At 42.7% G+C, this 13,991-nt stretch overlaps 1 protein-coding gene across 8 annotated transcripts in view; it reads left to right on the top strand.

Annotated features, from left to right (window-relative positions):
- Positions 1 to 13,991, top strand: part of rabgap1l (RAB GTPase activating protein 1-like) — a 458,975-nt gene that overhangs the window by 149,156 nt on the left and 295,828 nt on the right. For all 8 annotated transcript variants that reach the window (XM_069937564.1, XM_069937563.1, XM_069937559.1 and 5 more), the window contains 2 exons: positions 6,170 to 6,263; positions 6,689 to 6,839. In XM_069937564.1, the coding sequence (XP_069793665.1) occupies positions 6,170 to 6,263; positions 6,689 to 6,839 (245 nt within the window). The remainder of the gene's footprint in view (positions 1 to 6,169; positions 6,264 to 6,688; positions 6,840 to 13,991) is intronic.

Consider the following 13,991-nt stretch of genomic DNA (forward strand, 5'->3'; position numbering starts at 1 on the left):
AAGTGGTGGAAGCAGGTATATAGGCTTCCTTTAAGAAAACACTTGCATAACTCCATGAACGTGAGAGGATTGGAGGAGGGTGGTCCAAAGGTAGGCAGTTTGAATTTAAGCAGGAGAGACTGTGGGCCTGTTTGCACACTGCAAGACTTTGTACAGGACAGGAATAGATATTCAGCCTTAGTGTCTGCACTGAACGCAATGTTGAAAAAGAAATGGCTTGCTTTATTCCCACTTTTTGTGTTCTGCTAATCAGCCAATCTTCTAATACCTTTTCCATAACGTCATGGGCTCCTATCTTATTTAGGTGCCTCATGTGCAGCACCTTATCAAAGGCCTTCTGAAAATCCAAGTGAACAACATCTTGACTCTCCTTTTTCTGTCATGCTCATTACATCATCAAAGAATTCCACTAGATTTGTCAGGCAAGATCTTCCCTGAAGGAAGTTATGCCAACTTCAGCCAATTTTATCATGTGCTTTCAAGTATCCTGAAACCTCATCCTTAATTATGGACTCTTGAATCTTACCAACCACTGTTTAGGCTAACCAGCCTATAATTTCCTCGCATTTTCCCTTTTCCTTTTTGAAGAGGGGAGTGACATTTGTATCTATCCAGTCCTCAGGAACCATCCCCGACTAGTGATTTCTGAAAGGTCATTACTAATGCATTCACTTAGCCCTCATCCTGATGACCACCTTCATGCATCAAAGCAGCCTTGTTCTGAAAGAACATCACCCATAATGCACATGGTCCTCAAGATGACTGCAGTGGAGAGGAGACAGTCACCCACATCTTTGCAGAATATAGATTTGATAAGAGTGTGTGGAGAAGGATGCAAGAGTCCTTGTCACTGTTCATCCCCAGCAGCAGTATGAGAGAGGACTCTGATTTATGGGCTGTTCCTGAGGTCGCACAGAGTCAGACATCCAGAACTGCTGGAAGGCCATCAGCTTGGTGAAACAAGCAATTTAGTCTGCTTGAAACCTATTGGACTTTCAGCACATGGAGATATTGGTGTGGGAATGCTGTCAATTGCCACATTCCAGGCTGCAGGAATACATGCTGAAGGAGGCACTGAGGCTCGATGTAGCTGATGGGGAAGGACCACAGTCTGGAAGTCTGTGGAGGAGCTGAGGCCAAGGAGAAGCCCTAAGGTGCCACAGTGGTAGCAATAATGTAAATAGAAATTAATGTAACAATGTATAGTGATGGGAATATATAGTTACAAAACTAAGGGTAGTAAGAAATTTGAACGGTTATATGTTTGTAAATAATTTACTGTGAATAAAATCTATTTTTGTGAGAAAAAAAATCTCTTCAGCTACCTCTTTCAGAACCCTACCACTGAGCTCATGTACTCCTCTAAGCTTACATGACTGTTGTAGGTAGCTGTCTCCCTGAAACAACTGCAGTCCGTGGTCTCAAAGCAGCCTTGTTGTGCTGCCGTGGCACCTACCCCCCCAACCCCGCATCCCCGCCCCAGCTGTGTTCTGCGTGCTGCGTTCTGCATTTTGATCTCCTTGCAAACTTGCGTCATTCGTTTTGCAAGCAGTCTATATGCATGGGTTAGCAGGACAGGTATTTTATCCGAGTATCTAAGGTGGGGGTCAGGGCAGCAGCCTTGTACACATCAGGTACATTAGTGTACACCTGATGCAGGATGTTGACATGCTATTGAAACCTTGGTAGAACTGCTTTCAGATTGGCATGATCTTTACTCAACTGCAATCCTGACACACCAGGTTTTTAGCTTCTCCCTCTCAAACTGCAGAGTAAATTCCATCATGTTATGATCATTGCCTCCTTAGAGTTTCTTTAGCTTAAACTCCCTAATCAAATCTGGTTTATTGCACACCTCCCAATCCAGAATTGCCTTTTCACCGGTGGGCTCAACCAGAAGCTGCTCCAAAATCAGAGGACATTGGTTGAAGGTGATTGGGGAGAGATTTAACAGGAATCTGAGGGGTAACATTTTTACACAGAGTATGGTGGGCTTATAGAACTGCTGGAGGAATTGGTTGAGGAAGGTATTATTTCATTGTTTAAGAAAGAATTGGAAATATACAGTGCCCTCCATAATGTTTGGGGCAAAGGCATTTTTTTCCTTTATTTGCCCCTGTGCTCCACAGTTTTTATTTAGTCATCAAACAATTCACATGTAATTAAAGGACACAGTCCAGATTTTATTCAAGGTTATTTGTATACATTTTGGTTTGACCATGTAGAAATTGCAGCACTTTTTTATACATCGTCTGCTCATTTCATGGCGCAATAATGTTTGGGGCATTTGGTTTCACAGGTGCTTGTGAGTACTCAGGAATGCTGAATTGCTTCACTGGTGCAGGTATAAAAGAGCTAGGTTTGCTGCGAACTTTCTGATCACCTTTGGAGTTTGTAATTGAGGACTAGAGTTGTGCCAATAAAAGTCAAAGAAGCCATTATGAGGGTGGAAAACAACAATTTAACAGTAAGAGACATCGCCCAAACCTTAGGATTCCCAAAATTAACTGTTTGGAATATCATTAAGAAGAAAAAGTGTGCTGGTGAGTTCAGTAATCACAAAGGGACTGATATTCCAAGAAAGATCCTCCATTGCTGATGACAGAAGAATCCTCATCATAATGAAGAAAAATCCCCAAATGTATGTATGTTCAATGGATGAGAAACCCTCTTCAGGAGGCAGGTGTAGATGTGTTAATAACTATGGCCACAGAAGTCTTCATGAAAAAAAATCAAAGACTACACTACAAGATGCTGTATGTTTTGGATCTTGGACAGTTCCTTTATGCCTTCATTAATTATGCCATCACTCTGATACGGGTTAATCTTGGTCTCATCTGTCCTCAAGACCTTTTTTCCAGAATTCTGCAGGCTCTTTTTAAATATTTCTTGGCAAACTGTAATTTGGCCATCCTTTCTGTGGCTAACTAGTAGCTTACATCTTGCAGTGTACCCTCTGTATTTCTTTTCATTAAGTCATGAACAGTCCCCGCTCTACTCATTTTACACCTACGACAGTGTAGCTCGGTACGACAATAACACCATCTACAAATGGTTGTATTAAAAAAAAAGACGATGAGTCAGCAAACGGGAGGGAGATTAAAAACTTGGCTGAATGGTGCACCAACAATAACCTTGCACTCAATGTCACCAAAACTAAGGAGCTGATTGTTGACTTCAGGAAGGAAAAGCGAGAGGTGTACAATCCAGTGATCATTGGGACATCAGAAGTGGAGAGGCTGAACAAATTTAAGTTCTTGGGAGACATTATCTCAGAGGATCTTCCCTGGACCCAACACACTAATGGCAACATGAAGAAAGCATGTCAGTGCCTCTACTTCCTGAGGAGCTTGTGGAGATTGGGAATGACACCAGAAACCCTGGAAAATTTCTTCAGATGTGTGGTGGAAAGTGTGCTGACTGGCTACATCATGGTCTTGTATGGGAACACCAATACCCTTGAACGTAAAGCCCTCCAAAAGGTAGTGAACACAGCCCAGAACATCACAGGCAAAACCCTCCCCACTTGTGAGAACATCTACAGGGAACACTGCCATCAGAGAGCAGCAGCAATCATCAAGGATCCACATCACCCAATGCACGCTCTGTTCTTGGTGCTGCCATCAGGAAAGAGGTATAGGTGCCACAGACTCACACCACCAGGTTCAGGAACAGCTGTTACCCCTCCACCAAAGGCTCCTCAAAAATAAACTCAATCAGGGACTCACTTAATTGATATTTAAAAATACTTGCTAAATTTCATCGTCAATTTGTTTACATTCATCATCTGTTTACAGTTTTTTATTTGTTTACATGTATATGCAGTGTGCAGTCTTTTTGTACTACCAATAAGTGGTAATTCTGCCTCGCCTGCAGGAAAAAGGATCTCAGGTTGAATGTGACATCATGCATGTACTCTGTCAATAAATCTGAAAGTTGAACTCTTCTGCAGACAGTAGTTATTGACGTATGCACGTGTTCCTCCTGAAGAGTGGGTAATCCACTTTGCGATTACTGAGCTCACCAGTATGCTTTTTCTTCTTAATGATGATCCAAACAGTTGACTTTGGTAATCCTAAAATTTGGGTGATGCCTCTTACTGTTTTATTATTTTTCAGCCTCATAATGGCTCTTTGAGTTTCATTTACACAAGTGAGGTCCTCATGTTAAAAAATGGCAACTACAAACTCCAAAGGAGATCAAAAGCTTAGAAGCAAGTCTAACTGTTTTATACCTACACCAATGAAGCAAGTAAACATACATGAGTATTCACACATACCTGCGAATCCAAATGTCTCAAACATTGTAGGGCCCTGAAATGAGGAGTCTACACATAAAAAGTGATGTAATTTCCACATGGTTAAATCAAAATGTATACAAATAACCTTGAATAAAATCTGGAATGTGCACTTTAACTATATGTGAATTGTTTGATTAAAAATTTAAAACAATGAAGCACAGGGACAAATAAAGGAAAAAATTATCTTTCTCTGAAAGATGGGTAGGATGTGTATTAGAGGGACATGAGTCACACAGAGGCAGGAGGGACTAGTGTGAGTGGGACATTTTGGTTGGCATGGGCAAGTTGGGCCGAAGTCTTTGCTGAATGACTGTCTACCGGTACCTATTTTCGTACAATGGGAGCGTTTGAATACACCTTCAGTCCATCTTCCTGCCCCTTGCCCAGTGGAAACCCTTAAAATTCACCCCCATAGAACACAGAAATCTAAAGCACTGTACAGGCCCTTCAGCCCACAGTGTTGTGCCAACCTAATAATCTACTCCCAGAATAACACTGCATTTCCTACAGCAGAACCGTCATTTCTGTCAGTTCCATATGCTGATCCAATAGTCTCTTAGAAGGTCCTATTGTACCTACCCCCACCACTGTCGCTGGCAGCGCATTCCATGCAACCACCACTCTCTGTGTGGGAAAACCTGCCTCTTACAACCCCTCCTTTACTCACCCCAAAGCACAAAATTATGTCCTCTTATGTTAGCTATTTCAACCCTGGGAAAAAAGAATCTAGCCTCTTATCAACTTGTACACCTCTCTATCAGGACACACCTCATCCTTCATCACGCCAAGAAGAAAAGACCAAATTTACTCAACCTATCCTGATAAAGCATGCTCTCCAATCCAAGCAACATCCTCGTAAATCTCTTCTGCACCCTCTCTATTGCATCTACGTCTTTTCTGTAATTAGGTAACCAGAACTGAACACAATATTGCAAATGGGGTCTAACCAAGGCCTTATAAAAGCTGTAACATCATCTCATGGCTCTTGAACTTGATCCCACAGTTAATGAAGGCCGACACACCATATGCCTTCTTATGTGCAGCAGCTTTGAGTGTCCGGCCACAGACCTCAAATCTCTCCGTTCATCCACATTGTTCAGAGTCCTCCCACGAACATTGTATTCTGACTTATGAATTGTGTTGACTTACTGAAATGAACCACTTCACACTTTTCCTATTAAACTTCATCTGCCACTTCTCAGCCCAGTTCGGCAGCCTATCAATGTCCCTTTGGAACCTCTGACAACCCTCCAGATTATCCACATCACCACTCCATTTATTGTCATTTGTAAACTTACTAACCTGCCCTTCCACTTCCTCATCCAGGTCATTTATAAAAATCACAAAGAGGAAGGGTCCCAGAACAGATCCCTGCTGGTCACTGATCTCTGTCCAGAATACAAATCATCTATGACCTCCATGGTTGACATCAAGAGCCCAGCGAAGCTCAAAAGCTGTACCCCAATACTTCATCTGCCTATGCCTTTAACCAAAAGCATCAGGAAAGGAAAGTGCTCAAAATAAAAATAAAATTCTGTAAGCACTTGGCAGGTCAGACAGCACGTGTGTGAAAAGAATAGATAAGGCTTCAGGTGGATGGACAAATGATCACTGATTTTGGCAGGTTAAACTAATCGGTGGAAAGGATTTTCAGTAATTTCCACCAAATTAAAATCACTTGAAGTTCCAATCACTTCTATTGTGAACTCGTCCTCAAAACAACCTTGTGCAGTCACCTGGTGGGCAAAAGTACTGCCCTCATCTTGCCTTGTGATTTCTCAGTCCTCTTGGGACCTCTTTGTAGAAATAGACAGACTGTGTAATGACGTGCAGCTGTATTAGTCTCTCTCTTTCTCCACTCCCTTGCAGACAGTGATAATGAATTATCAAGCGGCACTGGAGATGTTTCCAAAGAGTGTCCAGAGAAAATCCTGGAATCGTGGGGGGACTTGCTGCAAAGATGGTGAGTGCCACAACCCAGCTGTGGAGAAGTGTGGCTGCTTTCTGCCAGGGTGCATCACACCTCTGGACAAGGACTCCTTCCTTTGTTGTCCATGTTGGAGCTAATAAATGGTGCAGGACCTGGGGAGAATGCGCAATGCCTTGCTGACAGCAGCGGATTCGAACCTGGGTCGCTGGCACTGTGATAACATCACACTAACTTTGTTGCCTTTGTGGGGGGCCACATGTCAAATAAATCAACCAAGAGTGATACCAGACTACCAAAGACTTGGGATTGTATTTGGGCTGCAAAGAATTCCACACTGAGTTTAAAAAATGGTGCAGAAGGGGAGGGATTATTACTGAAATGTAACGTTTACTGTCATGTGGCTGAGAGGTAACCTCGTACTGAGTGTATCCACCCACTGATGGAGTGTCTTGTTTCAGGCACAGCAACCTGACTGCCAGACCCAAGGGGCTGCCTGTCCTCGTTAGGCGCGGAGTTCCAGAAGCACTCAGAGCTGAGGTTTGGCAACTGCTGGCGGGTTGCCACGACAACCAAGCAATGCTGGAAAAGTACAGAATTCTGATCACCAAGGTAGGATACTGCTTAGCAGTGGAAGTAGAAGTGGCTGCCTCTTTTGACTAAGCAACCAGAGTCCACGCATCATTGAACTATGGATTAGGGGGTAGTGTTTAAATTTGACATGAGTTGATTTTTGCAGTCCCATGGGACTATTCGCAGACCAGTGCTCATGCATCATTGAGAGGTCCTGACTCACAGGAAATTATCTTACTATGCACTTACATCTTGAAATTGCCCAGTGTGGCATTCATGGCAGTGCAGGCTTCTGAGCATGGACACATTTACCTTTAATCCTGTGGTAGAGATTTTCCTCTGTAGCTCTGTGATATCCTAATAAATTCTATCAGATTCCATAGGATTTGTCAGCAAGGTGTTATGTATGTTTTGGATGTGACTGGGTCTGCATTAATCTCTCAGTGCAGGAAAATGTCTTTCCTATGGAGCTTCCCCCTCTTCCCCCCATCCCCCCCCCCATCCCACCATGGCACAATCTCCTCCCAACTCATCCCGCCATGCTGTCCTGTTCCATACACTGTGACACTCACCTTCAATGTCATTGAAGTTGTGACAAAATGTTGATTTTTCTCTTAGCAGATATATATGTGTCAAATTTCATTGTGCACTCATCATTTTGTGCCTTTAAAGGGTTATGTAGGATTTCAGTTGTCATCAATTGATCATATGCCTTTTTTTTGCTTCAACTGAGATATAAGACGCTCCATGAACTTGTCTTTGATGGAATGCTGTTTTCATTGAGGTTGCCTTCATTGATTGGTTTCGTCAGCCCACAAATGACTGAAGTGTTGAACTTGTATTGGGGAATGATTGGTTGCTGATGCATCATTCCATCCACGGGCAGAAGAGGACTGAAGATTAAGCCTGGATTGTCAGTGATGGAAACTTTCCTCGGCTTGCCTTTCTTCCTTTTGCCCCTGTGTTTTGTGCTTGTTTGAAGCTTTGTCTCTTATGTGGGTGATTCAGAATCAAATAAGTTCATGTGCCAGGCACATTAGTGTCCCAGCTCGAGAGTCTGGTCTCCTGGCAAACATGTGAATTGGGAATGTTTTGGCCAGGACCCTGCATCAGGACTGAGAGAGCATAGTAGTTACTGAACCCATGACAGAACAAAGGACAAACGATGTTAATCTGAGCAAGATAGATTATGTCCTTAGTTTATTAGACGAGACTCTTTTAGAGTCTCCCACTAAACAAGACCTGTGTAGACCATTGGCTGCATCTTATTCCTGATTTTATAGTTGTCCTTGTTCTCAATTGACTGGCTTGTGCAGGCTTGTTGGACACCCAAGCTTGGCCTCTAATGGGTCACCAGTGGTGATAGGCTTTATGCAAAACACGCATAGGTGTGAGGCCATAACAAGTGGAGATGGAAGGTAGCGGTATAAAAGGGAGAAAGGAAGGAGTGATACGGGCCAGCAGGTAATAGGTGGACCGAGAATGGAGCCGGTAAGGGATGGAGGGGTGAAGTTGGGAAACAGATAGATGAGTGATAGGTGAAAGCAGGCAAGGGGAGGGGCAGGAACACAGAGAGCAGGAAGGGAGGGTGAAGGTGGACACTGCTGCTATAAGTACCGATTCATGGAATACTGTATTGTATTCAGTTCTAGTCGGCTTTGGAGAGGGTTCAGTAGCGATGCAGATGGAGGAATTGACAGAGAGGAATAGAATCTTTTACAGGGGAGCCTTGCGTCACAAAAGCTCCCAGGATGAGGTCTTCCATTCCAGATCATCCGAGATATCCTCCTTTTAAAAACGTGGCTTCCCTCCATCACCATCAATTCAGCCCTTATCTATATCCTCTGTTTCCTCCACCTACCTTGGTCCCCTCTGCTCCAAGATGCATCAAGGACAGGATTCCCTTTGTCCTCACCTACCACTCCACCAGCCTCTGCATCCAACATATTATCCTCCGCAATTTCTGATGACTGCATTATCCCACCACCAAACGCATCTTCCCCTCTCCTCCCCTATCTGCATTCCACAGAGACCACTCCCTCTGTGATTCCCTCGTCCACTTATCCCTTCCCACTAATTTTCCCCTTGGTACTACCCTTGTGATTACAGGAGCTCACATCTTCTCCCTCATCACAATTCAGGCCCCTAAACAGTGTTTGCAAGAGAAGCAACTCTTTCACTTGTGAATCTGTGGGGGGGTCATCTACTGCATCTGATGCTCCCATTATAGCCTTCTCTACATCGGAGAGACTAGATGCAGACTGGGAGATCGTTTTGTTGAGCACCTTAGCTCTGTCCGCAGCAATGGTGGGATCTCCCAGTGGCCAACCATTTTAATTCCGTGCCCCACTACCATGCCGACATGACTGTTTATGTCCTCATGCACTGCCAAACTAAGGCCACCTGTAAATTGGAGGAGCAATACCACCACCACCCCTCTACATTCAGAGAGCTATCCTCCCTCCCCCTATCACTACTCAACTTTATTTCTTGTGCCCTCCATCCCATATCCATCTTTGATCTCTTGCTTGTGGGTCTGCCCTCCCCCTGTCCCTCCTCCCACCATTTTATTCAGATACCTACATGCTTTTTCCACATACCTTGATGAAGTGCTCAGCCTGAAACATTGGCTATGTATTTTTATCTTTGCTACAAAATCCTCTTTTCCACTGGTATCACAGTTAATTGGCTGTGCAGTGTCCCGGGATATGAAGCCCTTTGTGCCGTTCCTACTGGACCACCCTTAACTGGGACACCAATTGCTTTTCCACTGAACACACTGATCCCTGGGGATCAGAGTGTTCTATCTTCAACTGGAAATGGGTGACTTTCTGCTGTCCCTTTTCCACTGATTTTACTAACGCACTGCCGTCAGCAAGAGGTGGGGATATGAGTAGGGGTAGAGGTGGTTAATCCCTAGTGTGAAATGACGTCATTTGAAGCCGGCGTTTGGACAGTGTTCCTTTTCCACTAGACCCTGTCCCAGTAAATTCCCAGTTAATTCCTGGAACATAATGCCAATGGAAAAGGGACTATAAAGAATGCTGTGTAACTTACTAAGTTTCTCCAGCATTTTTGTGTAAACTATAATCACTACTTCTGCAGACTTTTGTGTTTAAATTGAGTAAGAAACAGTCTTGAGGGGTTGAGCGGCTTCCCCGTGATGTTCCTCTGGGTGAAAACCATCTAGCAGGTAGAATTCAGTTTGAAGTTCTGAATCCATTAATGATCCACAAGTTAATGACAAGAGCTAAGTCCACAACCAAGGACAACGGACAAGAGGGCTTGCAAAAATCCTTGGGAGTCATTAGAAAAATGATTTGAAGTATTTGAGAATTGAAAAAAATTAGAGATGTTGGGGTGAGAAATGGAAGCTTATAAATAGAGAGGCTATACACAGGAGGAGAAAGGTTATGTATGGAGTCTTTTGCCTGCGATACATGGGATGAATATGGTAATATGGTAATTTGCTGGGGGTGTCCAAAATTGTACTGGTGGTTTCTCAACATTTTGCACTGTTTTCTTGATCCTGACGGACAGAATTGCACCAGTATTGACAGAGGCCAAATTTCACCCTCTGTCCCCACCCTCCTGGTCTCTGCCAGATGTGTGCTCCATTTGACTGTCCATTTCAAATTTTTGATTTCATTAATATAACAAGATGTAAAGAGTTTTCAGTGTACCTGAAACTGATAAATAACAAAAACAACTTACATTTATATGGCACCTTACACTACCCAGGGTATCCTAAAATGCTTTACAGTCAGTATTAATTGCTGTAGTGATGTAGAAATGAGTACAGTACATTTCCCCATTTCAAAATCAAACGTTTGTGACATGACGTCATAAATTGAAAAGAATTGTCCATGTGGACCCAACCCACCATTTTGATAACAGCAGAGCTATCTTGTCAGTTTATAAAATCAAAGAGGGACTTTTAAGACAAAAATCATTGTTAATGATTAGTAATTGTTGGAAACAATTGAAAAAGCGATAGAGGAGAATTACTAGTGTTTGGTGCTCCATTTATCTTATTTGTAAGCAGAGATCAAGTTTTTTTTGGAACATATTAAACATTATTTCATGCTCGGAAGGTCTGCTGTTGTTTTTGTTGTTTAAATGTGGATAAAAGTATTCTCCTGATGCCTCTGCTGCTTCGCCTTCGATAACCGAAAAATCCAAATAACTGAAAAAAGTAGCTTTCCAAGCATTTTGGATACGTGGAAGCATACTGTAATCCCATAAAAATCATTTGTTGGATCTGTTGCATTGGAATAATGTGATCACTTCTTTTACTCATTTCTGAAATCATTAATTTTTACAACTGCTAAGGACATTGCTTTGTTGGCACAGATTATGGGCTGAATGATTAATCCTTCCAGAAGCATGCAAAGCTTTACAATTTGCAGTAATACACTTTGTGGGGGGATGAACTAGGGTAAGGCTTGCACCATAAATGGTTGGGCATTGCAGAGTGCAGTAGAACAGAGAGATCTGGAAATATAGATACATAATTCCTTGAAAGTGGCATCATTGGTAGATGGGGTCAAAAATAGAGCTATCTAATAATGGGTTAATAATGAAAGATTCAACAAAACTGATGCTGCTGAGGAAGCTTTATGGATAAGATAACTGCTCTTTTTTTTGTACAAACATGGACATTATTTCCAACCTCAATCCCCCCACCACTCTCTGATCACACCATGTGGACCCATTATTGTCAATCTCAGCCTGTAGAGTGGCTGTAATCTTTAATTATATCTGAGGTGCAATTTCTCCATAAATAGCTGAAAGTTGACAAGGCCACCATATTGATGACAGGACTGGGAAGGCGCAAAGCTCCCAGTGCGCTCCAATTTGAATGCTGTGTGTGGCTGTGAAGTTAGTGGAATAGACAAACAGAGGGATCAACTTTACTGAGCAACCAGTCTGTGATGCAGCACTGCAGAAGGGTAAACCTTCAGGTGAAAAAACAACATATTACTCTGTCAAAACTGACTCCAACAGAAGGCTTATTAAAATACACAATCAAGAAATGCATCACGTAAATCGATGACAGGTGCTCCTCAACTTGTAAGTCGAAAAAAAGCGTAAGTTGATAAAGAATACTGCACCTACTATTTTTTATAATTAAAATTTGAATACCTTCAATCCACACTGATAAAAACCATTAACGTGCATAGCTGAAAGCACATTGGGCATGAAGAATGTTTGAAGCATTGAACTAAAATTAAATGCTGGATGGTGAGGAGACTCACATGGGCATTTAGTAGACGTGATGGGTTGTTTACAGTGCACTCGTTCATATGATCACTACAGAGACTGTGAGCATTGTTGAGTCAGCATCGTGAGACAATATGCTGTATGACACTCGCGTGCGATGCTGCCAGCACCCAGCATCATGAGAGAGAAGCATACCATATATCACAAGCGCAGGAACAGATTAGAATTCAAAATTGAAAGTACGGATTCGAACCATCGTAACTGAAAAATCATAAGTCAGACCATCATAAGTAGGGGAGCACCTGTAGCAGATGATGTACTCTCACAGGTAGTGGCTGTAATAAACCTGGGAAGCTCAGGAAATAATGAGGAGGCATTGAAAAGGTACAGAAAAGGTTTACCACCATGTTGCCTGGATTAAAGGGTATGAGTTATGGGAAGAGGTCGGACAAACTGGAGTTGTTTTCTCTGGAGTGTCAGAGGCTGAGGGGAAACACGTCAGAGACTTTGATAGAGTTGATGGTCAGAGTCTTTTTCCTGGATTATAAATGCCACACACAAATGATATTTGTTTAAAGTGAGGGGGGGGGGGGGGGGGAAAGAATTTGAAGATGATGTGTGGGCAAGTTTTTACACAGAGAGTGTTGGGTGCCTGGAACAGGCTGGCAGAGGTAGCGGTGAAAGCAGATACAATAGAAGTGTTTAAGAGGTTTCTGAAAAGATGCAAAAATGCAGGGATATGGATCACATTCAAACAGCAGAGTTTTAGTTTAATTTGGACATCATGTTCAGTACAGTCATTGTGGGCCAAAGGGCCTATTTCTGTGCTAGTCTGTTCTGTTTAGTTGAAAACCAAACTTCTTCTGGAACCCATATGACCCAGATTCTGTTGTGCCCTAGAGTCTGTATTAAATGACCCAGGAAACAGTCTTCAGGAGGTTTGTCTCAACAGTTACTTGTGGCTGCACCTTTATGATAAGGACATTCTGTGAACAGAAGCAGTGGAACTATGGCAGAGCTGGTAAAGCCCCTGCCTCAGCGCCAAAGACCTGTTTGCATGTTTTCCCTGTGACCTCCAGCTACTCCATTTTTCTCCCACATCCAAAAGACCCGTGGGTTCGTTGGTTAAAATTTGCCACTGAAATTTGGTGAGTTGATGAGAATGTAGGAAGTATAGATTTAAAAAATGGGACGAATGGGGGAAAAAAAGAGTGATCCCGATTCTCTCCATACTTGAAGAGCTGCCTCTTTGTACAGTCCATGAGTCTATGAAGCTTTCAGTAGAGCCCAGTTTGATTAGGCATTTAGTGGAATGCCCATTTACCTTCACAGCCACCATGGAGATGCTGAGCTGATGAGGCCTTCTGAACCTTCTGCCTGAAGGTAGCAGCGGGAAGAGGTTGTGACTGGGTGATGGGGGTCCTTTGGCTGTCTTCTTCAGGAAGCGCCTCACAGAGATGTCTCCTCATAGATAGTGACATATTCAAATTTGTGTCTCTTTGTTGTAATAGCATTATGCTAACTGTGCCTCTGTTTTAAGTCTATAATTTGGATTGTACCTAAGCTAAATACATCATTACTACAATAAATTGTATATTTATACTAAATGTATATTTTATTTGAACACTACTTTTTGAAGGATACAAAAGGTATCAATTTAGATATTTTCTGATTGGGCATGATCAAAGCCAAGTGGTTGTGAGTGTTCATGGTTTGTGAAGACTGGGGGTTTCCACAACTGTCACCCACCTTATCTCTTACTCCACTGAAGTGAAGAGTTGCTGGTCAGTAATGGACCTGTAATCACCAGCCAGTTTTAAATCCTGCCAAGAGGAGCAGGTGCATCTGAAAAACCATAATTGTGTTCCATCAAAGGTTTGTGCAGCAAGTGAATCTTGCTCCCCATAAGTAAATTATGTGAAGCGTTGCCTCAAGAAGTCAGCCAACATCATAAAAGACCCCCATCAC

This window comes from Narcine bancroftii, chromosome 5, assembly GCF_036971445.1.
Source record: "Narcine bancroftii isolate sNarBan1 chromosome 5, sNarBan1.hap1, whole genome shotgun sequence".
NCBI lineage: Eukaryota > Metazoa > Chordata > Chondrichthyes > Torpediniformes > Narcinidae > Narcine > Narcine bancroftii.